General features: G+C 25.4%; 1 protein-coding gene and 1 non-coding gene across 2 annotated transcripts; one reads left to right on the top strand and one right to left on the bottom strand.

Moving 5' to 3' along the window:
• Window positions 1–332: 332 nt before the first annotated feature.
• LOC135923666 (type II phosphatidylinositol 4,5-bisphosphate 4-phosphatase-like) lies at window positions 333–8,749 on the bottom strand. Its single transcript, XM_065458538.1, has 8 exons — window positions 8,599–8,749; window positions 8,388–8,560; window positions 8,239–8,345; window positions 8,090–8,198; window positions 2,159–2,208; window positions 1,341–1,431; window positions 1,201–1,249; window positions 333–1,050 (listed from the first exon to the last, which is right to left on the bottom strand). Exons 1-8 carry the CDS (start codon window positions 8,684–8,686, stop codon window positions 962–964), a joined length of 756 nt encoding a protein of 251 aa, XP_065314610.1. The 5' UTR covers window positions 8,687–8,749; the 3' UTR covers window positions 333–961.
• On the top strand, window positions 2,498–2,598 carry LOC135925602 (U4atac minor spliceosomal RNA). The gene has a single exon (XR_010571687.1). It is a non-coding gene; the product is annotated as a U4atac minor spliceosomal RNA (small nuclear RNA).
• Window positions 8,750–27,134: the final 18,385 nt, after the last annotated feature.

Below are 27,134 nucleotides of genomic sequence, written 5' to 3'. Positions count from 1 at the left end.
ACATATTGTATTCATTGGGGGAGGGGTAGGGTTAATGTTTATAAGCTTAAAATTTTAATTACGAAAACTTAAAAATGAACCCTTTTCTATTACATGTGGGAATTATTTTTTTTAAATTGACTTTTATTATACATGTAAAACATGTGTGACTTTTTTTTTTAGATTGAATTTTTTCCTAAATTTTTGAAGAAAATTTATATATGATATTTTTGTGTAAATTTAAAAAAAATATGAATTGTTTTTATTAAGAACTATATTTATTTCTTAATAAATTAAATATGGTAGTAAATCAATCAATATTTATATTATTAATATAACCAATATATTAGTGTTTCAATTTAAAAAAAAATTTATGGGAAGAAAGTTTCTATAAATAAAAGCTACAAGATAACTTATCATATAAATTTGCATAAACATACATTAACGTAATATATTATTTAAATGGAAATACTAAAAAAAAATAAAAATAAATTGAACCTCTTATTGAAAAAAATAAGTTTAAAAGCAAAATTTAACTTATTTACAGCCAAACGATAAAAATGTAATTTTTTAAAGCATAAATGTTTATAAACATTATAAGATAATCTTTCTAATAGTATCAATTAAATTTACTAATTATTATAATAAATCTTATTACAAACTGGTCAATAAGATTTGCAATCACGAGTAGTTATTAATATCCATGAATAGGCATGAACGAAGTTGCTAAGATTGTATAAAAAAAATGGAATAAAATATGAAAATAATTGTTGATTTTATAAATAATTATAAGAATGATTAAATAAAAAAAATGTATTTAAAATAAAGATAATTTAGGTAAGAGAATATTAAATATTTATACATGCATTATATATATTTTTAAATAACTATATTACAAATAAATTTTTAATTTAGAGGAATCGATTTGTTATATGGTAAAGATTGAACTATCACATCATTGTATTGGCTCATATTTTTTTTGTTAAGGCGTTAGGCATTCAATGGAGGATTTTTTCATCGTACAGTAATATATGAAACGAAGGAAAAATAAAAAGGTTAGCAAGAACGCAGCTTCAATATATATATATATATATATATATAATTTAATTAAATAAAACATAAAATAATGAATCTTATTCTGACAGACAAGAAGTACATTTTATAACTCATTTTTAATATAAAATATAAAAGGATAATAAAATTGAAATAGGGAAAACTTACAAACATAAAGTATTATCATGGTAGGCTTTTTCTGAATATGTGTGGTAATCTAAAAAATAAATAAATATTTTTCACAAATTTAGTTATAAAATTATAATTAATTTTTAAAAATCATAAGTATATTTAGTATTTATATTTACCAATATAGCAACAGAAGTTGTCAGCATCAGAAAGGTGAATATAAGAAATAACAACGATTTTTTCCGAGCAAAATTAGAACCAACAGAAGAGCTAAATAAAAATTAAAATAACTTGTTTTCAAGTCAATATCAAATAAAGAAAATAAATATACAGAATTATTAATATTTTACGAGCAATGTATGTATAGCCCGATTGAAACTTCAGTCAATCCGTGTTTGTAACTTTAGTATATACGTTAAAAATAACTCAAAAATTGATGCCTAAATAGTCCAAAATTTATAGGATAGGTTTCCAACTATAAAAGAAAAAGTAGCTAATAATTTGATATTGTTTTTTTCGCCAAGAAAGTATTTTAAAAACATTCCCATATTTTAAATGATTTGATTAATTGGGGAAAAAATAAACCAAACTTAATCATTCGTAATTGTGATAGATAATGCACCAAATATCGCTGGCCATGAGAAACTGAAATTCAAGGTATTTCTTTTGCCATAGTTTGTAATTATAGTTATTTATTTTATGCACATTAGTTCAAAAATAGATGATAAATTAAAATCAATCTATATTGGATGGAGTTTGTATCAATATCGGATCAGATCAAATTTTGTGGATCGGATAGGCAAAAATTTTGGGAATCGACACAGTCCTAAACCTATCCTATAAATTTCGGACAATTCTATAAAATGTAATACATATTGCTTAATTATGCACATTGCTATCTAATTTTAGTTTAAATTTTAATAGAATTTTAGATAATTTAATTAATATTAAAAAAAAGAAAATATAGAAAGATATTGATATAATTAATTAAACTTACACTTTTCTACAATGGGGGCATCTCGCTAATGTGTTGCTTGCCAGGTTGAACTAATAAATTTCAAAAATATAACAAATATTATATAAACATATACGCCATCTAACGGTATAATCTTTAATTAAAAAAATATATAATTATTTTAGAAATCAAAATATTGGAAAGAACAATATAAAAAATACATCATTTTCATGTTGCTCAATCCAAATGGGGTAATATTAATTATTGTCATGTTTTAAAGCAAATTTCAATCATTTAATTATTATCAATAAATGCATTTACATATCTGATCCTGGAATAAATATAAATATATAAATGGTTTTCAGAATCCCAATATTATGTACCGCCTTTATCATGGGGGGCATACCATTTGATGATCTTTAAGAGAAAATGGTTTTGCTGACAACACCATAATTTAAATTAAAATAACAATTTTTGAACACATCATAACCTTAAATATATCTGGTGAATTTAGCAATTTCCAGAAATATTGTATTTTTTCAGTTTTACAAAATTTTTCTCTAATAAGGAATAGGATTAGTGATCATCGGGCCTAAATTTTCAAGGCCAGACTAGCCCGAAATTTTTTTTATAAATTTTTGCCCGGCCAAAATTTATTTAAATATAGAAATTAATTTTTATAATTACTCAAAATAAACGATTTATGTTATATGGCGTCTACTTTCTATAAATAAAATCACATATTTTTATTTTACATAAAAAATTCAACATAAAATTGATAAGTTTAGATATATTTTAAAAAATTTCTAAAGCCTGCGGCTTACTTTTGCAGATCTCTAAATAGTCAGGGTTTCTGAAAATAAGGGATTTTGGGATTCAATGAATAATTTTCAAATTTATTTAAATTAAGGTCTTTCAAAATTTGTTGAAATCGGGTTTAATGTATAAATTACATAGTAAAATCTCTGAAGATTTTCCGTATGCTTTACAGTATTTTTTATAAAAAAGTAAATTCCTGCTTAAATTTGTTAAAATCATGTTTTCCTGTAGTTCATCTTTTTCATCTTTCATAGTCTGCACTGACATTTTCATATGATTTTTGTATAAAAAAATAATTATAAAATAAATATGAGCAAAACAAAACATGTTGATCGTCGTCAAAGGGGTAAAGAAAGGAAAAGCGTAATTTTTTTGGATTCTCGAATCTTAAAGGATTCAAATTTCAGAAACCCTAGATATCAGATAAACTTTGTTGATTTTATTTAGGTATTAAAAAATATCACTTTTTAAAATGATTAAAGCCTTAAAATTAGGGGTGTACCATACCACTTTTTGGAGGCCGATCCGATATTCCAGATATTAATTCAATATCGGCCGATAACCGATCCGATATCATATCTAATTTTGTATTCTGTAAAGATACCAATGGTTTTAATTTGTAATATACTTTTTATTAGTATTATAATTTAATTATACCATAACTTATGTGATTTAAATATATTATAATGATCAGTTATAGTTTATATTCAATTCTATTGCCTAAAAGTATATAAAATATTTTTATTATAAATCACTTTTATATAATAAGTAACAACATTAATCTATATACATAATAAGTAATAAACAAATATATTATGAAATTTAAATAAAATATTTAAAATAATATTTAACATTAATATATCGAAGATTTCTTTTTAGAAATATCAAAATTTCCAATTTATTAGAAATCAGCCTGAGGCGATGGTAACTGTCAATATCACCAGCTTCACTAAAAACAGATTCTGAAGAGATTATCGCACACTTTTATAAACAGAATGCGCAAAAAAATAACAATATGGCAGAATGTTTATTAATTAATTATTATTATTAAAAAAAATATGGATTTTGATTTTATTTATAAAAATAAATGATTTTAGATATAACTTTTTTTAAAAAATTTATATTTTATTTTTTTTAAGGACGCCATTTTATATCGGATCGGCAAATTTTATAATATTGGCCGATAACCGATATTTTATAATGGGTGTAATATCGGCCCGATCCGATCCGATAAAAAATATCGGTACATCCCTACTTAAAATATATATTTATTTGATAATAAATCAACAATGAGGTTTAACATTTCTTTACTAACTAATTTCTAATAAAAATATCAGAGATTTGCAGAAGTCAAAATTATAGGACTGGGCCAGGCTTAAAAATTAAATATTTTCAGGTCCAGTCCAGATTTTAAAATTTTATTTTCAGCCTGGCCCTTTTTTGAAAATTATAAAAAAAATAAAAAAATTATGTAATAAGAATAAGCCTTTAGAAGGGAACCCAAAGCAAATGTGGACTGAGAAAATCAACTATATATCAAAAAGTTTTTAAAAAAATCAATGGAAAGATCACAAATAAACCCATGATTATTCCCAAATGGGAAGGAACTGAAAAAATGTCAGCAAATATAAATTTTGTGACAAATTAATATAATAGTAAATCAATCAAATCTATACACTTATTCAACAAAAAAACCTTATTCTCTTCTATGGATAAAAATGAGCTTGAACAATTTACTGAAATTCTTTTTTTCATGTTCTAAATTATCCATAATTTAGACTCTATTGATCAGCATGCACAAGACAACCAACGATAGCTAATTTTATGTGTTAAAAGCAATAGCAGCAAATAAAAGCCTCACTCTATTTCAATGATAATCAGGTTAAATAGTTCGATCCTTTATATAAAATAAAACCTCTACTCAAGATTTCCAAAATTTTTTTAAAAAAAAATTCCATTGAAAGAATAGTGATATGTTGATGAACAAATTTGCTACAACGGAAACTTCAAAATCAAGCTAATCATTTTGCAGTAATGAAAGGCTAGTTTATAATTAGAAAATATTTACTGATAAAATTGAAAAAGTTGATGGATTCCCTGATATTAGAGCTAGTGGAAAAGCTCAACTTTTGAAAAGGTACTACTGCGTCGATAGGTTCTGTTGGATAAAACTTCAGATTGCCAGCTCAAGAGGGAATTTTTGTATTGGAATAACGAGAGGAAATAGAATTTATAATTGTCATTTTAAGTTGAAAGAGAATGATGGAGTGCAAATATTTTATTTAGAAGAAGGCAATGGTAGATGGTATATAATTATACCGCTTGACATGATAATAGATCTGTCATAATCCCAAGTAAAAATAGAAGGAGTTATCCTGACAAAGATTAGGAACAATTTTATAGTTTGAATATGTAACTAGATGCACTTTTAAATCATGTATTTTTTTTTATCTCGATACATTTAAAAGGTATTTTTTAACAACCTGTAAGGATATAATCTTACCCTTGATTTCTAATTATATAAATTCATTATTATATATGTCAAATCAAATATATTCTAATTCAAAATTGTGAAATAATTACTATAATTATGGGTAATTCCATGAAAAATCGACCAACGATTCGGCCAACCATCTCAAAAATGAAACTTGGCATGTTAGTTATTATTTTGTAAATGTTAATAAAATCGAAATTTTAGAGTGCTAGCCCAACCAGATCCAAAGATATACGCCTTCAAAGTCGAAAATTGCGAAGTGCGTGATTTCATTAAATCTTGTTATTTTAAAAAATACTTAAGATAGAGTTACAAATTATATATCATTTTATAGCCCTTAATATTTTACGTTGGAAAATATTTTAAAAAAATTAAAAAATTTTAAGTGTTTTCTTATTTCCGGTAAAAATAAAAAATTAACATTTAGGAAGAGATTTTTTTGGGGGTGTTAATATTCACTAAAAATGTTTATTACCTTTATATTAAACGATTTAATAAAAAATCTCGATAGCCATTTTTGTTTTTTTAATTTTATTCGAATTTTTATTATTTATATAAATAAAAAATGCAATATAGATGGCGTTATATTAATTTTTTTTATAATATGTAATTTTTAGTAAAAATATGAATAGTATTGTGATTAAAATTAAAAAATCCATTGAGTATAACCAAAAATGACGTCCTGGGGCGATATGTATCAGGCAGCCGATATAGATATGATTTTATTAGGACGCTATATTGTAAAATAAACATATTTTAAAATTTTATACACAAACAATATAAAAAAAAATACCTCTTGTTTTAATCTTATCCCATTTTGTGCTTATTAATATAATTTTTTGAGACGATAATTTGTAGGTGCGTCCTGTTACTGCAATAGGATCTACTACTGTTATTATTTCATTAATTAGTAACCACATCTTTTCTGCAATTGTGGGGTAAAAGAAGGATGGTGATGGTCCATGGGTATGTAAAAAGGAAATATATATCTCCTCTGTAATTTCATTTATTTTTAGTACTGTGGCTAACCACCAAAAATCGTCATAAACACATGTTACGAATCCTTTAATATTGGCAAAAGACAAATTATCGGCATTTGAGATATTATTAATTTGAAAGTCCTCTGCATATGAATATATTTTTGATCTAAGTTTACTTAAACTCAAAACAAATACAGCATGCATTTCCCGAGTTGGAATGGGACTGGCTAAATTGAATCTTTCTCGTAGTTTAATCTCTTGTAAATTGTATTGTTCACTGGTTTTATATGAAAATTTACTGATGGCATGTTTTGTTTTGCAAATCGATATCAATCAACTGGCATTAAAATGTGTCCAGAACTGATGCGCTGAAGGCTTGACGCTGCTAATCCTTTTAATGTTCCGCCAAGGCCATCACATGGACCTTTTCCATGGGATATAACTGAAAAATGCCATTCAGCTGCTACACCAAAATCTGATTCATGATAACAGATTTATAAAAAAAAATCTGTTTTTATATTGTGCAACTGATCCATCAGAGCAGTAATATATTTTGTTTGGCTTTTTGCTGAATTGATTGGTCAAAAATTTTATCATTTTAGTCTGGTATAAATGTACTGCAATAACATTATTGAAGTGATTCATATATTACCATATATTTAAGGATTTCTATATTGCCATTATTATTATAATATGCTATCATAGGATGGATAGTGGCTAGATTATTATTCCAGTGGAATCTTTGACAGTGTCTTGGAAATGCATAATTTTCAGAGAAATCACAAATTTTCATAAATACATTTGGTTGTAAAAAATGTTTAAGTTTTGAAATATATGATAATTGATTGGTGGCGATGATAGGAATAAAAAAATAAAATAAGCTGATAAAATCGCTATTTTCAAATAATAACGATAGTAGATCCACAACAATGAACTACAAATTATGGCCTTAGGAATTATTAAAAGGCACAAAATTATAATAGTTTGAATATAAAATTTTAAAATATGTTTATTTTACAATATAGGGTCAATAAAATAATATCTGTATGGGCTGCCTGCTTACATATCTCCCCAGGAGATCATTCTAGGTTATACTCAATAGATTTTTTAATTTTAATCACAATACTATTCATATTTTTATTATAAATTATATATTATAAAAAATATTAATATAGCGCTATCTATATTACATTTTTTTATTTATAAAAATAATATAAATTCAAATAAAATTAAAAAAACAAAAGTGGCTATCAAGATTTTTTATTAAATCGTTTAATATAAAGGTAATAAACATTTTTATTGAATATTAAGACCCAAAAAAAATCCCTTCCTAACAATGTTAATTTTTTATTTTTACCGAAAATAAGAAAACACTTGAAATTTTTTTAAAATACTTTCCAACGTAAAATTTTAAGGGCTATAAAATGATATATAATTTGTAACTCTATCTTAAATATTTTCTAAAATAACAAGATTTAATGAAATCACGCACTTCGAGATTTCCGACTTTGAAGGCATATATCTTTGGATAAAATTTTGATTTTATTAACATTTACAACATAAATAACTAACATGCCAAGTTTCATTCATTTTTGAGATGGTCGGCTGAAAATCTCGTTTTTTTGGTTGATTTGACGTGGAATCACCCTTATATCATAAAATTTTTTTATAACATATTACTAAAAATGTTTCTCCACAATGTACACATTCAACCCTAACACTATCAGGTGGTAATGGTAGAGATGATATTATTTTTGGTGTCTCAACTTGAAGGTTTAATATTCTTTTACTAATAAAGTGAAATTAATATAGGTTTAAATCAACTATACCAATTAGATCTTGGGCATGCTATTCTAGGGGCAGATTCTTTACAAATCAGTAAACAATTACAAGGACATCTTACATATTTTTTCTGGAGAGGAGCAGTTTTTAGTGGCTATAATAAAGATTATGTAAAATTATTATAATTAATCTTTACAGTGGCTTCATTACAAACGTCACATTTAACAACATGTTGATTTTCTTTGCCAGTAATATCTATCATATTATCACAGACTCGGCATTGAATAATTCTTGAGCCATCTGCCAAAGCATTGATAAATGGTCTTGGCTCTTCAATTTTTCCTATGCAATGTAAACCTAAAATGTCACCTAAAAAAATATTAATCGTAGTAAAAGTGTGAATTAACCTTTATCCTGAGGTGAAGTATTCTGTAACGAATCATTTTTTTGTGAGGGGGATAACAAAGGTTGTGTTTCAGATATAAGTTGGGCCATCGTTTAATAAAAATAAGTTAGGATAGATGATTGTTAAAATTATCATATGTTGGAGATTTAAATATGGCAATTGGCAACAATTTATTTATTGTTAAGTTAAGATTAATATTGAAAAATATATCGATAGATAAAGTCAAATTTTTTCTAACACTTTCTTAAATACATGCAAGTGAACATTTAAAGCAAAAATGTTACATATATTTTGCAGGGGTTTGCAGGGGGCGTCGCTAGCCTTTGCAATCTCAGGGGGCTCAAATAAAAAAAATTTATGGGGGCCTTGCCCCACCATACTCCCAATTTGCGGGCTTTCACTTACATAAACATAAAATGAAAAAAAATTAATTTTCCGTCATTATTTTTTGAGTTATGATGTCAATTCTCAGTTTAATTTAGATTTTTGTGATTTTAAACCGCCTTTACTCAGCTTAATATATTCTACTTTTTTTTTAAATTTGCTAACTCTAAACAATTATTCTGAATTTCATATTTTATCATTCATTATATTTTGCATACAAAATAAACTAATATGTAAATTACAAAGACGTATCTAAAAATAATATTTTTTAATACAAAATGTATTTATCAAAGTATAAAATATTTTCGATGGTTGATATAAAAAAATTTTGCTTCTAAAGAATTACAAGTGATAAAAAAGGTTAATTAATTCATACATATACCTCAATTGATAATGGTTTTTAAAAACCACATAAGGCTATATAATTCTTAGCAACTTGCATTGACAAAAGGCATGAAACTAATATAAGTATCTGTTACCATTTTAGACAATGTTTTATAGAATGGACTAATAAGAAACAATTTAGAGGCCTTACCAAATTAGCAATTCTTGAAGAAGAGAATATAAACGACCAATCCAAATCATAAAACTATATGGAGTTAGAGCTTCCTCTTAGATGACATGATGGAAGTTAGATAAGTAATCGAGAAAATTATTGTGAGATATCAAATTTCTAAAAGATTATCTTCCATTTTTAATGATATATAAACGACTACACTGTTGAACATTATTGCATATCTAAAATATGCAATCATATACTCTCAGCAGCTGAAGTAATAATCTTAAATTACATAGCCATACAAATAATAGGTGCTGGTTAATTTACAGTCATAGCCATCACACACACGATGGTAATACATATCAGAATTTATTATGTTAGATATGTTGAAACAAAAACACTAAAAATCTTTAGAAGAAATTATGCAAATATATTGAAGCTTGAGTTATTTACACGGCAAGGATGACATATTAGAAATGTGACATTTTGTAACTATAAAATAAGAAGAGTGATATCATGAAAGCATTTAAAATTTTATATATTATTGTCGCACCATCTCAAGTTGGTTTATTATATCTTAAAATAATAGTAGTTTGTAATAATATCTAATATATATTCGTTAAAAATTTAACTCAAAACTGTTTTCCAAAGAAGAAAAAAAAGCTTTCCTAAAAACACATAAAAAAAGAGAAGAAAAGATATCTTATTTATTACATCTATTGTGGGATAAATAATATGTTTAATTATAATAATTTTAAATAAATAGATGGCGTTAATTAAAATACAAATTGTTACTTATATTTATTATCAAAAGCATTGATTAGTAAAATTTTATTAACTTTAATATATTATATAACTGTCAAATACGTCTGCAAAAGTGGCATTTTACCTAATATTTTATAAATAATTATATATATTAGAGGATTATAAACTATATGTCCACTTACTTTTTATAAATAAATCTCTTATATACTTATTTGGATTTGGACCTTGAAAATAATTTTAGAAAAAGACATGATAATTTAATTTAATTTAATTTAAAAATCAATAATATAGTTGATTAGTGATGTTAATCTCGGCTAATTACAATTAAATTTGTTAATTTTCAATTAATAAATGATTATATTAATTTAATTAGGGTTAAATAATAATTTAAATAATAAAAGTCTATTAAGATTCGACTGTTAATGCTAAATTAATATTTAGTGAGTGATATTGATATATTTTTAACACAGAATTTGATCGCAAGCAGACATAGTGAAAATATAATTAATAATCTAATAATTAAAATAGTATTCATTTAATAAAAATTTAGATAGTCTTATTAATTTTTAAATAATAAAATTAAATCTATATATTACTCAATAGAATTATAAAAAAATTGTTCAGGGAGCAATTAAAAATTTTATTTTTAGTTCAAGGGGATATTAAGGAGTCATTAAAAAAAAATTTTTGCTTCAGGGGGCTATTCAAATTTTTCAGGGGGCTTGAGCCCCTGCGCTCACCCCCCCTAGCGATGCCACTGAGATTTTGTTATTATATATTTTTGTCTAGCATCTATAAACCTTCATAAATAAAATACAGATTTCATTAAGTCTAAAATTATTAGGAATTTTGATAAAATCCTATTTGCTTATCAGGGATAGTTAGGCTCTAAAATGTAATCAATGCTATAAAAGATATTATTATAGTTCATACATTTTATAATACATTCTATTTGGATTATATTATCATAATGATTGACATTATATATTTTCTAACAAATGCAACAATAAAGTCATATGTAGTAGTATAATTTAGTAGATTGGCTTCGAGTAATTCTTTTATTTATTATGAATAAAGAAGAAAAACCAACTACTGTAATTGGTAAAAGAGATGAATCAAGCATTTTAATTAATAAGAGTGGTGAAATGAATATTTTAAGTAAAACGAATAATGGCAATCAAGTACACAACAACTATCAAGAAATATAACAAAAAAAAATTGATAATTTTGATAAACAAAACAATTTTCAAGATAATATTGAATATATAGATGATGTACTGGAGATAAGAGGGATATTAATAAATAAGGAAACCAAGAAAAAAAATATTATTTGCATACATGGGGATTAGCAATTTGGCAGAGATGAGGTCATTTATATATCCATGAATCTTGAAATCATAACGGATTTGAACAATGTGGAAAAAGTATTCATAAAATTAAAACAGGCTGTAATGAAGGTAAAATGGGTAAAAATAGGTTTTTTAAAAGAATCAGTTTCTCTGGAATTTGCGATAGATAAAAATGGCATTCAACCTGCGAAGGAAAAAATAGATGTTATTCAAAGGATGCCAACTCCTAAGAATATACACCATTTGCGATCCTTTTTAGGACTTGTGAATTATCACGATAGATTTTTACCACACTTACAAGGTATCGATGCTCCACTGCATAAATTAACAAGCATTAAAAGTTCCTGGGGTTAATCTGACAGGGAATATGATGTATCTAATGAAATAAAGTAGCTTTTGTCAACAAATAAAACTTTAATTCCTTATTCGTTTAACTTGCCAATTATATTGGAATGTAACGCCTCCAATACTGGTTTTGGAGCAGTGCTACTTCACCTAGTTAAAATGGGTTTTAGCAGACCTATCGCATTTGCTTCGCGAACATTATTGGAATCAGAGAAAAATTATGCACCAATAGAAAAAGCGTGCACTTATGTTTGGAATCAGTGGCGTAGCTACGGGGGTGGTTTTCGGGTTTGGACCCGTCCCAGAACAAAATTTTTTTTAGATTATATGTTTAAAAGACTTAAAAGTGACCTTATATCAAATAAACACCATTAATATTTATATTTTTTTGGTTTTGATGTTGGTGAAAGGATATTATATTACTATTGAAATTATTATGGATAATATTATTATAAAGTCATTGAGAATAATCTAGTAAATTATATATTGATGCATTTAAAAAATATATTTATTATATATTATCGAAGATATGGTTATGATTTGTAAGATAAACCCGGCCTGTCTGGGGGCGAAGCTTCCCAGGCTTTTATATGTATGGACCCCCTCTAAGGAAAATTCCTAGCTATGCCACTGTTTGGAATGGAAAAATTTCTTTATTCATTTTTTGGATGAGAATTTATATTACTAACAGATCACACTGTGAAAAAATTATTTTGTGATAAATGTGAACTACCAAAAATATCCAATAGTAGATTATCGCGCTTGGCATGGAAAATGTGTGCATATGATTTTGATATTAAATATCGTCATGGAAAAAAAAACAAATTTGAAAACTCCTAACAATTAATCTGAATTTCATATTTAGTCATTTATTATACATACAAACTTAACTAGCATATAAATAATGAAAGTAAAACAATACAAGACATTTCTAAAGATACCATTTAATATAAAATATTTAATTTATTACACAATATTATATTTTAGATTGCGGATATAAAAAAATTTCGCGTCTAAAGAAATACAAGTGTATGGTTTTTAAAAACCACAGACAATATAATTCTTAGCAACCTATATTGACAAAAGATCATGAAACTAATATAACGCTATGTTACCATTCTAGACAATGTTTTATAGAATAGACTAATAAGGAAAAATTTGTAATTTAATTAAACAGCATCCCTTGCTGCTAACTTAATATAGATCAGAAATTAATTAGGCAAAATGGTTTCCATCTTATTTTGATATAGCTTAAGAAAATTGATAACTTTAATACTGTGATGAGACTAAATGAGAACTCAGTACAAATTTTATTGTATATATCACCCGGCCGATATCATTTAATGGTGGTCGAATTATTTAAAAAAACAAAGTTATTATAAAAATCACATCTCATGTGGTTCCAATTCAAAGGAACGTTAATAATATCATATTACGCGGAGACTAACGGCATACTTTAAACAATTAACTTGAAATGGTAGATTACTCCTTATCTACTATAAGGAAGATTTTGACTTAATTTAGTCACGGTAATTTTTTTACAATCTTAAGATAGCATGCAAAGCAAATTAGATGAAAAGTTAAAAAGAACACAACATCCTTTATGGTTTATTTGAATTATTATTGTTATAAAGACGGATTGAGTCAAATGGCCAAACCTGAGTATATAATCATTATATTTCGTTACTCGTATAATAAAATTCATTCGAATTTCATTAAAACCTCATTATTTGAATTTTAATATTCAGGTAAAATTGAGCATGATTTTTACAAATATCTTTAAATTAATTGGTATTTATAACTAGAAATTTTAACAATGCACTAAGTTATTCACTAGTCTTACCTTTAGTATACATCTATCAATTTTTTTAAAGAAACATAGAGTCCCCATCAAAAAGCTCAGAATGGGTGCATATTTGGACGATATCATGGTGTGCGGAAAGGTCCAAATTGATCATGAAAAACTCTTAAACTCTAAATAAACACAGCAAGGGATAAAAACACATCAACTCCCCTAAATGCCAAATCAAACGTTTGTAGACAAGGATGTGTATTATGGTTTTATTCCTAACTTCGACAATTGCCCAGCTTTTGCATTTATTTTTGGATAAAAACAGAAAATTAACTTGAAGTCATAAATATGATGAAGTGAAAGGTAAGTTTCGCAAACAATGGCCTTTCTTAAATTAATTCACTCGGGCAAGCTAAAAAATAGATATGTTATGTTTGATCAAGTAATGGGTACATAATAGTGTTGTTAAAAAGTCCGATTTGGGTCAATTTTTAAAAGGCTAAGAAGTCTAAACCTTTCTGTCTTTGATAAGCAAATCTCCAATCGTACTATTATTTTTTTGGTTAAAATTCCAATCGGGTCGTTTTTAAAATTTGCCACAAATTGGGCTTTATAACATAACTATTACATAATCTAGGGAAAACTAATATTCGATTTGAGAGATAGTTTATTTTATTAGATTTTATATTCAAAATTTCATTTTTTCATTAATTATAACTAGTTATAATTAAATTTTTATGATAAGAGATTGAATTAATAAAATAAATTACAGGCGTTAATATAACAGACAGGACTATCTTTATTTTTTATTTGATATAAAATAAAAATAAGTTAGATCCATTTTCATGAAAAATATTTTATAAGCCATTGATAATCATCATATTTGGAATAAATACGTGATATTTTATTAAATTCGAATAATTAGTTTTTCCTAACTTAGTTAATAAACTTTAAATTAAAATATTTCAAGTGGTAGAGAATAGTTAGTTCATTCCTACACGATAATAGATACAACTCTTTACCATTATACGATAATTTTTTTTTGACTATAACATAATTACATTTCTTAATTTAAGCATTCTCTTGCAAATTCAATTTGAATCATTACAAATGTCCTAATAATTAAGTATATCTGACTATAAATAGTTAATATTTTTTGTAGTGATTCTAATTAGTAAAATAATGAAACTACATTTAATTTATTACAGACATTATAAAGTGAAATCACTAATTCGCAAAAATTATTATTTCTATAAATAATTTTAGGCATTGCTGGAGCATTAAGATACTCCAAACCCAAGAATTGAAGTATACTTTTGTTATCTTTCTATATAATGCCTGTGAACTAAAGTGCTTATTTAAAAATTATTTTTTTTGATTTGATTGACATGATTGCACCAATTTGAAGTAAAAGTTACTAGAACAAGATTTGTATAAGTGTGATGGCAGTGATTCTGTCTTAACCAAGATTTCTCTCAAAAATTCTATCCACTCATATTTGTGGAAGAGGCACCCTGTTTTTAATACGCAACTAATCTCACGGAATATTTAGAAATCTATTAATTTAATTTTTTGAATTATATTTAAAAGAAAATTCATAAAAGTTAGGTCTCCTATTTTATTTATTCCGAAAAATTAACTTAATAAAATAATTGTATAAATCGTCTATATATGTGGACATGTGTATATTATGTAAAAACTAATACAAATTTACTAGATTAATAATGAGAAAATAACCTTCAACAATATATTCCCATTAAAACCATCTATTTATTATTTTAATAAATTAGAAATATTTTATAGTTTTTCTTTAATTAAAAATAATCTCTTTACTATCGGTTCGTTAAAAATTCTGATAAATATTGTGTCGTAAAAACATTAAAGTATAATCTTTCGATATCAAATATCGTTTTTTTTAAATTAAAATTTTCGTCAAATAAATATATGTCCACTTTAAAAATTTGGTAAATTCATGAGACACTATAAAACTTATACGATAAATACTAATTAATATATCCGGAATTTATAATAAAATATTTAATCAAATTTACTAAGGTCAAAGATTGATTGAGTTTATTTTTATATCAATTAAGTTTGATTGTATCCAAAAATTAAAATATAGTTATTAAAAACAAAATAAAATTTTGATTTAGAGGGAACTGATTTTATGAATTATTATAAATTAAAATCATCTCGATCACTGTGAAATGAACTAAAAAATTATCTGTAGATTTATTTTAAAAACAGAGTGGTAATTTATATCGAAATTGATGTAAACTAAAGGTCTGCAATGGTCGTGTTTTTATGGGTTCAAACATTTCAAACAATGTTCGGGGGGGGGGGGGGATTTTTAAAACAATAGGCCAGTGGGCGGGTAAATTAAAATATTGGGCGAATGAAAAAAGGGAGCCTATATTTATTAAAAATATTTTTTTTATTTATAATTTTATATATTTTATCTGTTTGCGTAAAATTATATTAAAATACATTTAAAAAAGAGCTAAATACTAATCAAATAATTTTAAAAGATTGAGCGGGCGGCAGGGCAAATTTTTTAGAAGAATGGGCTGGCAAGCAGTTGTTTTTAGCCTTGGATGAGAAAATGGGTTAAAAGAATTTAAAAATTTGGCCAGGCGAACTTTCGGGTTAAAACCCACTGATTGCACTTACCGACATTCGTAAAACCCTATTTATTCAATTCTATTTTTAATCTCTGAAAAACACAAAAATTTACAATAAACCCCTTCCTCTCTATTCATCAATTTTTTATACCTTTAAATTAACTACATTTGGAATCTATTAAGTTGGCATGCTAACATAATGATTTGTCGGTATATCCTAACATGAAATATTTAAGGTTAAGTAATGCAGCACAACTTATTTTAATTCATAGAAAAGGGGGGGGGGGTCAAAATTTTCAAAAAAATAGGAGTTAATTATATCCAGCATTCATAATTTTGGAACAATAGGTAATCAAAACAATTTTAAAAATCAAATTATATATAGGAGGAAAAAGGTATTACAAAATAAAATCATTGTAAAATTCATTCATCTTGTTTTTTTCTCAATGTTTCTTAATTTGATTTAAGGTTTTGTTATTTAAGTTAACAGATTTGATCCCATAAAATATCCCTTGAATACTTCAATGAGTATTTAACTCTCCAGAAGCACACAACCTCTATTTTTTATGAGATTATTTTTCTTTTAATATTGAATGAACTCATGTAATTCCTAACCAGGGATTTAACCGACCTGAATCAATTGAACCGTTAAACCGTTACTAACCAATATTATTTATCGAAACTAAACGAACCTCACTGAACTATTATAAAATTGTCACCCTAACCTAAACCGAAACTCGAAAAAGGTATATTAACCTGTTTAATAAACCTTTCGATACTATAATACTTTTAAAGATGTATGGCTGATTAGTATCAGTAATTAATTTTAGATATGTTTCTATATTGTTATTTAAGGATTGCCAGTATAGTTGAGTAATTACTATGTTTCTAGCCAAGCCAATTTTTAGTCAGCTAAAAAACACTTTGACCTCGGGGTTTTTCATAAAAATATAGCAGCAATTTTGAAAAAAACTAACATATATTAAAACGCCTTAATAACGGATTTTCTCAGGCACGCACCTTTAGATTGAGATAAATTAACCGATATTTAGCCAATACTCAACTAAAGTTCTCAGCCATAAAATCTACTCTTAATCCTTATAGATATATTTTGACAGAAGAGAATGTTAGAATACAGCTAATATTATTTTTCAGAAAAAAGCGACAAAATTTTTAAAAAATGTTCTTTTCTCCACATGGAAAATCTTGATGCGGTTTTTAAAGGTTCAGACAGAACCGATATTATTATTTTTTGCGAACTCTTTATTTTTATCTGAATCAGAACTGAACATATTCCTTACGGCTAGGATCCCTGTTCTTAACAATCTAAAAATGTCAAACCAGTGAACTATACTGACTCATTTATAACAAAAAAAAATAAAAAAATAATTCATGCTTACTGCTTTATGCAGGATTAAATCACTGAATAAGAATTTATTGTATAGAGAAGGTCATAGTTTAATTGGTTGCAATCTAAACTGATTAACACAAAAGAGCGCGCATTGAGAAGCAAATAGAAAAATGGACAACTACATAAAAATGCCTAATATTTATATATATACATACCATATGATAAGATGAGTAATGATGGTTTCTTATAATGATTTAATGAAGCAGAATGGTCGGGGACCTAGTTTTCGAGCAACTTCTTTTTGTTTGAAATTAATCTATTATTTTACTTTCAGTTTTTTTTAAATATATTATATTTCGAATTTATTCGGCTAATTTTTAAATCTTAGTAAAGGGATTCTATAATATTTTAGTTTACTATAGAATTCTAATTTTAATTCTAATTGAAATTAAGTTAGACTCTAAATTGTATCCTATTGGGCTCCCCCACCCCTCTTTATTAAATACCCCTTCAAAAAAATGTAATAGAATATAGTTCCTATAATATTCATTCTTTTTGGAGGTCTGCAACAATTGGGTTAGTAAAAAAAAATGGGTGGAATGAGCATGTTGATTATTTTGGCGGGTTAAATTTTTTTAAGACAATAGGCAGGCTTGCCGATTAAAACGCACTAATTGTAGATCTTATTATATAATATAAATACGCAATCTTTAGTTAATTCTAATTTATTCATAGAAATAATGATTTACCTTAAAAAAAATGCCAATACTTAATTGATAATTTTTTCTATGCATACTTTATCATAATTTTTATTTATATAAAATTTAAAAAGGGTTCACAACAGGTTAATCTAAAATATGTAGCGGCCAAAAAATAAATAATTTTCTGGATGCCTTGTCATGTTATGAGGAGGCATGGCTAAAATTTAAAAAAACATATCGCGTAAATGATTAGAATGTGTTAATTATTTTAATTTCACAATTTCGAAATAGTGCAATAATTTTTTATACCCATCCTAGCTCATACTAAAATTAGCTACGAATTTTTAAAATGAATATAATAATCAAACAATCGATTTTTTAAGTTAATATAATCCCATTCTAGTTTATCTGAAATTTAAAAAAATATTCTCGTCGAATTTGTGGATTAATATTATTTAAGAAATTGGTTTCTAATTTTAGTAATACATCTTGGAAAGACAAATCTAATAACATTAGCTAATTTTAGTGTGAGCTAGAACCCGGTAAAAAAAATTTATTGCCCTCGTTCGAAATCAGGAAATGATAATAATTAGTTCATTCTAATCATTTTTGTTTTTCATATTTTAGGCATGGCTCCTTATAACATGAACTAGGTGTATAAAGTTGATTAATTTTATATAAAAAAATTACTATAAAGTATGCATGGAAAAAATTATCACTTAAATATTGGAATAATTTTTTTTTCAGATTACTCATTATTTCCATGAATAAATTAGAATTAAATAAAGATTTTGTGTCTATACAATATTATATAATTTGATGATTTGTAGTATAGTTAAGTGTAATTTGATTTAATTAATAAATCCCCATAAATAAAATTGAAATGGAACATTTTGAACAAAAATAATTAATAAAGTGTTTAACTTATTCCATTTGGATTTTAATTTTATCAAAAAAATTGCTCACAAAATATTTTTGTGTAAAATTTCTTTTATGCCATCTTGGAAGTTGTAGTATGAATTACCTCTCAATTTTTCTTACTTCTATTAATCCATAAGTTTTTCTTATATTTGAATGCAAACTTTAATCCAGTTTCAACAATTTTGCACGTGTGGCACTCCAATTATACTCCAATGAAAGTTTAGAAAAGTGAATGATAGAAAATATTGCAGCTATTTTTTTTTGTTAGCTATATTCCATTTTTTATACAAATATACTGAGTTGTTTATTGGACAGAAAGATTAAAAATAACGGAAACTAAAAAACAGCTTTGAACGTTGGGTTAGTCAAATATGAGAGCGGTGTATAAATACGTAATCGATATTTTACAATTTAATAATAAATTTATTATTAAATCCTTAAGGATTGATTTTTTTTAGATTTATCTAGTCCATTCGTTATATATAATATTATACATATAACATGGAGTCAAAATTTTTGTCAATTATCAAAAAAAAATATGAACAATTTTAAATGTTTTTTTATATTAACATAAATATTAATATACAAACAACAATTTCAAATTGATTCTCTTTTCTAATTATGTCCTTGATGCCAACGCCATACAATAATTCGTGTTAAGTGGTATGCATATCATAATATGGAATTTTAAACGCTATTTTGGCTCTAGATAATGAATATTTTTTTTTTAAAAAATTATTTGCTACAATTATATTTTAGAAAGCTGAAAATAAATAAGTGCTTTATGTTAAAAAAAAATAGCTTATAAGAAATAGTTTTTGCGGAATAAAATATATAATTGTTTCCTTTAACTTAATGGTGTCCCTTTATGATCTAACATCATAATAGAGAATGTTTCAATTTTTTTTAAAGCATATTTTATTGCCTAATAAATATTATTTCGAAAAATAATAAATTAAAGTTTATAGGTAAAATTTTCATTAGTTAAAACCATAAAATATCTGCTTTGAACTATTCAAGAGCCCTCCCTCCACCCAATGGCTCTCAAGAACAGTTCTTCGCCTTTATCGCCACAAAATATTCATCCATTTTAGAAAATTTTTTATTCATTTATGGTCGGACTCATACAGTTTTACTAAATAATAATAAATCACTCAATCGTTTAAATTAAAATAAAATATATCAGAGATCTGCAGAGGTACCATTTGCACGGCCCGGCCCGGATTAAAAAATTTTCAGCCCGGCCCGAATTTTTTTTTCAAAAATTTTTTAAGGCCTGGCCTGGTCCGGGGTTTAAAAATTTTAGGTCCGGCCTGGCCCAGATTTTTTTAAAAAAATTTTTTTAGGCCCGGATCGGAATTTTTTAAAATTACATTCGATCTGGTATATACAAAAAATTCACCTATTTGATATTTTATCATACATATTTTCGGCGAGTATTATCATTTAATAAGCAAGCCTATTTAGCTAATGTTGTTAAACGGCTTGTTTTGAGCCTATTTTTAAAACTCGAAATTTCGATGTCTAGACCTTTGCTCATTCTATGAGCAAAATTTTCAGGCTTGCATAATATTTTTCTGGATAAAAAACTGAGTTAGCCGTTTTTAAAAATCGACTCAAAACGAGCCGTTTAACAACACTACGTACATATTTTATTTTTTTTATTCTAAACAGATATTTAGTATATTACAATTGATACTATAAAAAATTTGTGTAAATAATATTTTGAGAATATACTATATTAATTGTATTTATAAAAAAAATAAAACTGATATTTTAATTAATAAAAAATATAACATATATTATATAATAATGTATTTTATCCTTAGCGTATTTATTCCATGGTAGGAAAATTATAATTATATTATGTAATAGATACTATAAGTGTTAGCTAGTGTTAATTTTCACCAAACATTATATTAATCATAACTATATATAATCATTATAACCATATCTAATTGACAAATATAATAATTCATGTTGTATAAATTTAAAAAAAAATAAGGCAGGGCTTAGGGCCGGGCCTGCATGTCTCTGATATATATTATATATTATGTTAAGTCCACAAAACTGATTTTAATTTTCATAAGCAACACCGTATATCAATAACTGTCCGTAGGGCAAAAAGGAGCACCTATGTATTTAAATTTTACGGATGAATATGATCAATCATATTAAATAAATTGTGTGATGTATTAAAAAATTATTTTCGCCAAGGTATCTTCGGGAATACATTAGGGGAGACCGGGGTTATGGCGAACCCAAAAAGGCAAACCTTAATAAAATTAAAAGTACTTTATCATTTTTAATAAAAAATATCCCACTTTGTTCAGCTCTATTAGTTTTATGGTAAGTTTAAATTTCAAAAATATATATCTAATACTTTTTTCAAAATGTTATTTTTTCTGGAATTTTTTTTGGGGAACGAATAAACTCTACTCGGGGACAAACGAACCTTTGGTCATACTTAAATATATTATCATGAATGTACCCTTTTATGTAGAATACAGTGAGTAAGTAATTTTCAATTGAATTATCGCAATTGCCATTTTCATCATATACTAGGTATATAGATATCAGCTGTATAGGTTTGATGTTGGCTATGATTAGTATACAGATAAGTGGGTGTTTAGAGGGTTGGTAAAAAATTTATATGTATAAATGTTTTGTCTAATTTAATAAAAACTGGGATGCATGAGGCATAGATGCAGTTTAATTGAATGTATTCGTGTATTGTTATTTAGTGTAATGAATTCAGGGTATTGTATTCGAGGCTTGATGTAAAGTTCTGGTATTTCATTGGAGGTGAACCAGAGTATTACATTGGCGGAAATATTAGCTATAATGTCTCTCACGGGAAAAGCTATGCGAGAATGAGATGTAACCTGTAGAAGCTGTGGACTTTGCAAGTTAAAAATAAAAGATTCATATTTAAATGTGTATAATAATATAGATTTTTTAGATATTTTCATATCTCATTTTAAGGTAGGATAAAGAGTTCAATTTTTATTATTTATTTGGGCATAAAAAATGTTTTTCTCAAATTGAAATTATATTGTGTGTCTTCAGAATATCGTTTTTATTCGCCTATTCATTATTAACATTGATAATAAATTATTGATAGATTTGAAAAATCCTTATTGATTTTTATATATTGTAAAGTTGCGATTGTAATATGATACTAGATGTTATATAACAAACGTTTTCAACAAAGGCCATCGTGTCAGATAGTATAGCTGTTTCTAACAAATTTTCATGATTTATAAATTTTTATCAGAAATAAATAATATATAAAAGACATAACGATAAAGTTACGGTCAAATCGGTAATTTATTAAAACTATATAATTATAAAATATTATCTTTAATCCTCCATGGCAGGAATTAATTGCGCATATGTAATATTATATTTTGAGTTAGAATAGAAAATATAAATATGCTTATAAATAAAATTATTTAAATATTAATAAAAAAGATTTATATTCCGTAAAATTTATTATGGGATTTGTCATCCAACTATTAGGAGAAAATTGACTCATTTTACCCCTATATCTCCATTTTAAAACATTTTGTTTAATATATTCTCTCTCATATAATATATTTTTTATGTATATAAATTTAAAAAAAAAATTTTTACTGTTAAATTTTTTTAAAATTAACCTAAATTAATGGCTGGAGTTTTTAATCAAAATTTTTTTTTTTATTTAAAAAAAATTGAATATTTACTATCACTATACAATATACTATATTTATCTGTCATAATATATATAGTTTCACCAAGGTTGCGCATTTGATCGGTCAAATATGATTCGGCCAATTGACCGATATGTGACCGGTCATATATGGTCAAATTCAATTTTTAAGTATAATTGTAAAAAATGAATTTATGAAATATTAAATTATATTCTTTTAAATTCTATAATGAATGTTTTGCTCTCCGCGGCAGAGTCTTGTTCTGATTTGTATTCAGTATTATCATCTTCTTTAATATATTTAATCAATCGTTGGTTATAATATACTCTTACCAATTTTATTGTAGTTGAGATCTTCAATTGATTTCTTTTCTTCATATAAATATTACCACAAACCGACCAATTTCTTTCTGAAAAAGAAATATAACTAGGAGGTGGTAGTGAGATATTGGACACTTCTCCTAATGTTCAACGTGGGCAAAACTCATTCAAACAACTTGAGGCCTAATCTGATTGTTATTCGCCGCTTTTACCTCTGAAATTTATGATATCACTTAAAATATTTTAACTACACCATCTTATAAAATGCTTAATTCTTGTATCATATATATCACATGCCTCATCAAACTCACTATTAGTATGATGTTCTCCTTATACTGGGGATCCAATAAATAATCATCATTGTGGTGAGCACATGTATTTGGATTATTCTTTTTTTCAAACATATCTTTAATTTTTTTTCTTCAGGCGGTATGTGTTTTCTAAATTAAGCATCTCGTTTTTTATGTGGGCCAAAATACATTTATCCCTTTGCACTTACAACAAAAAGATAGTTAAATGTTAAAGAATAGTGTAAAATTTAACATTTTTCGTCCAAAGCATTTCTTCATTTAATATATTATTGGTAATTTCTTTCCGAGAAATAGAGCTTTTATTTCGTATTTGCTCCTTACATATTGTTTGGATAATTATTGTAAAATAAATTGACAATTAGTAATTTTCTCAAACAATGCTTTAGCAAAAATATTATATTTAATTATATATTGAGATCCAATCAAATTAATAATGAGAAAAATTATTTTATTTTATTTATATTTTTATTTATATTTTTATTTATATTTATATTTATATTTATATTTATATTTTTATTTATATTTATATTTATATTTTTATTTATATTTATATTTTTATTTATATTTTTATTTTTATTGTTATATTTTAAAATAAAATGTTTTAATATGAAATTCTTATATTTTAATATACAATTATAATGAAATCGATGCTTTGATGATACAAATATATTTTTAAATAAATTTTAACCTAATTAAATTGATAAACATGCGTTAATTATATATTATTTAATTAAATCAATATTTATTCACCAATAATATTTTAGAGTATTTGAACGTTGACAAATACTCCTTCGGTCAATTGGCCGACTTGACCCTGCGTTTCACATAAATCATCAATTTAGATTTAAAAATTGTGAGAGATGTTAAGGACGCAAGAAGAAACTTTAATCAAGAAACATTGTGAAATTATAATGAGATCAGAAATCAAAACGATAAATAAAGGGAAAACACAATAAGTTTGTATCTAATTTTTTTTAAAAAATAGCTGAATTTACCTAAATAAAGCTTAACAATGTGATAATAATTCTAGGTGGACTGGTTTAGCATTTCTCCATCATAAATGGGAAATCGACGGTTTATATAGATATAAAGCTGTTAATATGAAAATTTAACTATTTGATTATAAATAAATTTATGGATGACACGTTTGGCGTCTGTTCAAAATATTCAATACTATTGTAGATTTTAGTGGTTAGCCATTGTGTTAATTCTTATTTCTATATTTTTGTATAAAATGGAATATTCTCTTAATTTATTGAACCACTGTGACTTAAGTCAAAATATACATATTTTAATACTTTTAACAACATCCATCTATATAAAAAACAAATTAATTATTAAGAGGAAATCGTTAGATAGAACGGGGGAAGATCAGTTATAAGTAAGGCATCTATAGGCGCATTCCGTTCCAGATAAAGAGTGTTGAAACGAGCTTCCTGCTGGAAAAAAGACAAAACCTGAGGGATAGAAGTTTAACTTTCTATAAGTATTAATAGTAATTGATTTGAATGATTTTTGTTCGTAAAATTTTCATATAGTATTATATCATAACAAAAATTTGCTTCTGACATAGATTTTCTTTGAAATTAGCTATATAAATCATATTATAGTTAGTCATGCGATACAATTAAGATCACTTATTTGTATTTCAAATCGATATATAACATAGTGATTGTTTTGTAATTTAATAAATGACATAATTTTAATTTGTTAAAGTAAATGTTTCATAAATTATTAATATTATATTTTAAGCTTAATTTTTTTAATAAATGGTATAAAATTGCCATATAGCCACAAACTGAGATTAAAAAAATTAAATTGTTCTTTTTTTCCTACTATAAATGTTTAGGGGAAACCAAGGCACATAATACAGGATTTCGTAAAAATTCTTATAAAATTTGTTAACAAAAATGTTATCTTACTGTGGCTGTCTAAATGATGTATCTATGTACCACATAATTATTTTTATAGAAAAATAAAAATTTTAAAATTATTTCGATTTTTCAAGTAGAAAAAACTAAAAGATAGCATTCGACCAAGTGGCGGTCTACATAAGATCACATACAGGATCAAATAAAATATCTCTGTAATATTAAACGAGAACTCTAGAAATCAAAGATTTTATCAAAAAAATTTATGATAAAATTTGTGTCTATTTCAGTTATCGGTAAAGATAATATTGACAAATGCATTACCATGTTTTTTTGGTATTTCGTTGGCATACTATCTTATAATTATAGTTGAATAATTCAAAAGACTATCTAGTTAATCTAGGGGACAGTTTAATATCTGGACTAGCAATCTTGGCCACCTTAATTAATGTCCGGCAATTTAATATGTAAGATACTTTTCAGCTTTTATGATTATCTAAATTTTTTAAGAAGGTATTTTTTAAAAAATATGGTGACCTATATCCTGATCTTTCTTTCTTTCATCATGATATATTGAATTTATTCTGGACCAATGATCCTATTTAAGACTCATACCATAACGATATAAGTAAAAATGGGTTGAACTGGTAAAGGCCATGAGTAAAAGTAAGTTCAAGAGAAAATACCATCCAATCCTCACATAAGCCTATCCAAGATTTTGCTAATGGGAGGGGCACTATTAGATGAGATTTTCTTCTGTAAATTTTATTGAAGGTCCACTTATTGTAGGCCTTTGGCTATATTATAATTTTATAAAAATATTGGGCTTTTACTTATATTTTTAAAAAAATACTAAAAAATTTGAATTATAGTCATTATTTTAAAAAGTTATTAACTTTTATTATATTTCTTTCAAATTCCTCTTTATAGTGATATATTATATAAATTTTTTGAGGGAGAGGGAGGGGATGTATAGAGGAAATTTTTTTATTAACCTAAAATGATATTTAAGTAATCAAGTAAATTTGCGCTGAGAGAAGACCTCATCCCCTTGCGAATCCTCATTTTACAAATGTCATAGAGAACAGAAGAGATAATTCGTCGAAAAGGATACTACTAGATATTATAAAAATATGAATCTTAAAACAATAACCTCTTTTAATTTATAATATCATAAATTGATAATATATGAAAACAATGTTTAGAAAAAAAATATCAGCTATCCCAAGACAAAAATCTTGGAAATTTGAATACACTTCTTCCATTTTTTTTTAAAAAATTTGTGTTCGCCTTTTTTTATTTTTCGACATAATTTTTTTATTACCTTTTATTTTTCGATGAATTTTTATAACTTTTAATTTCAGCCAAAAACCTTTGTGATTTTCAAACGGAATTTAATATTTGTATATTTAAATGGTAATTATTCGTTTGTAATTTTCAAAATTGGAATTGTAAATTGGTAGTTAGCAAATTAAATAAATTGAATAATTAATTATTAAGCTGTTGAATATAATTGTGTATTTAATGTAATAAAATTAATAATCAAAATACATTATACAACTAAAATCAATTCAAACAAAATGTGTATATTGGTAGGTAACAAAGCTCAACCAGC

This window comes from Gordionus sp. m RMFG-2023, chromosome 2 (genome assembly GCF_954871325.1).
Source record: "Gordionus sp. m RMFG-2023 chromosome 2, tfGorSpeb1-WG-v2, whole genome shotgun sequence".
Taxonomy (NCBI): domain Eukaryota; kingdom Metazoa; phylum Nematomorpha; class Gordioida; order Chordodea; family Parachordodidae; genus Gordionus; species Gordionus sp. m RMFG-2023.
This window is presented reverse-complemented; position numbering and strand designations above follow the sequence as displayed.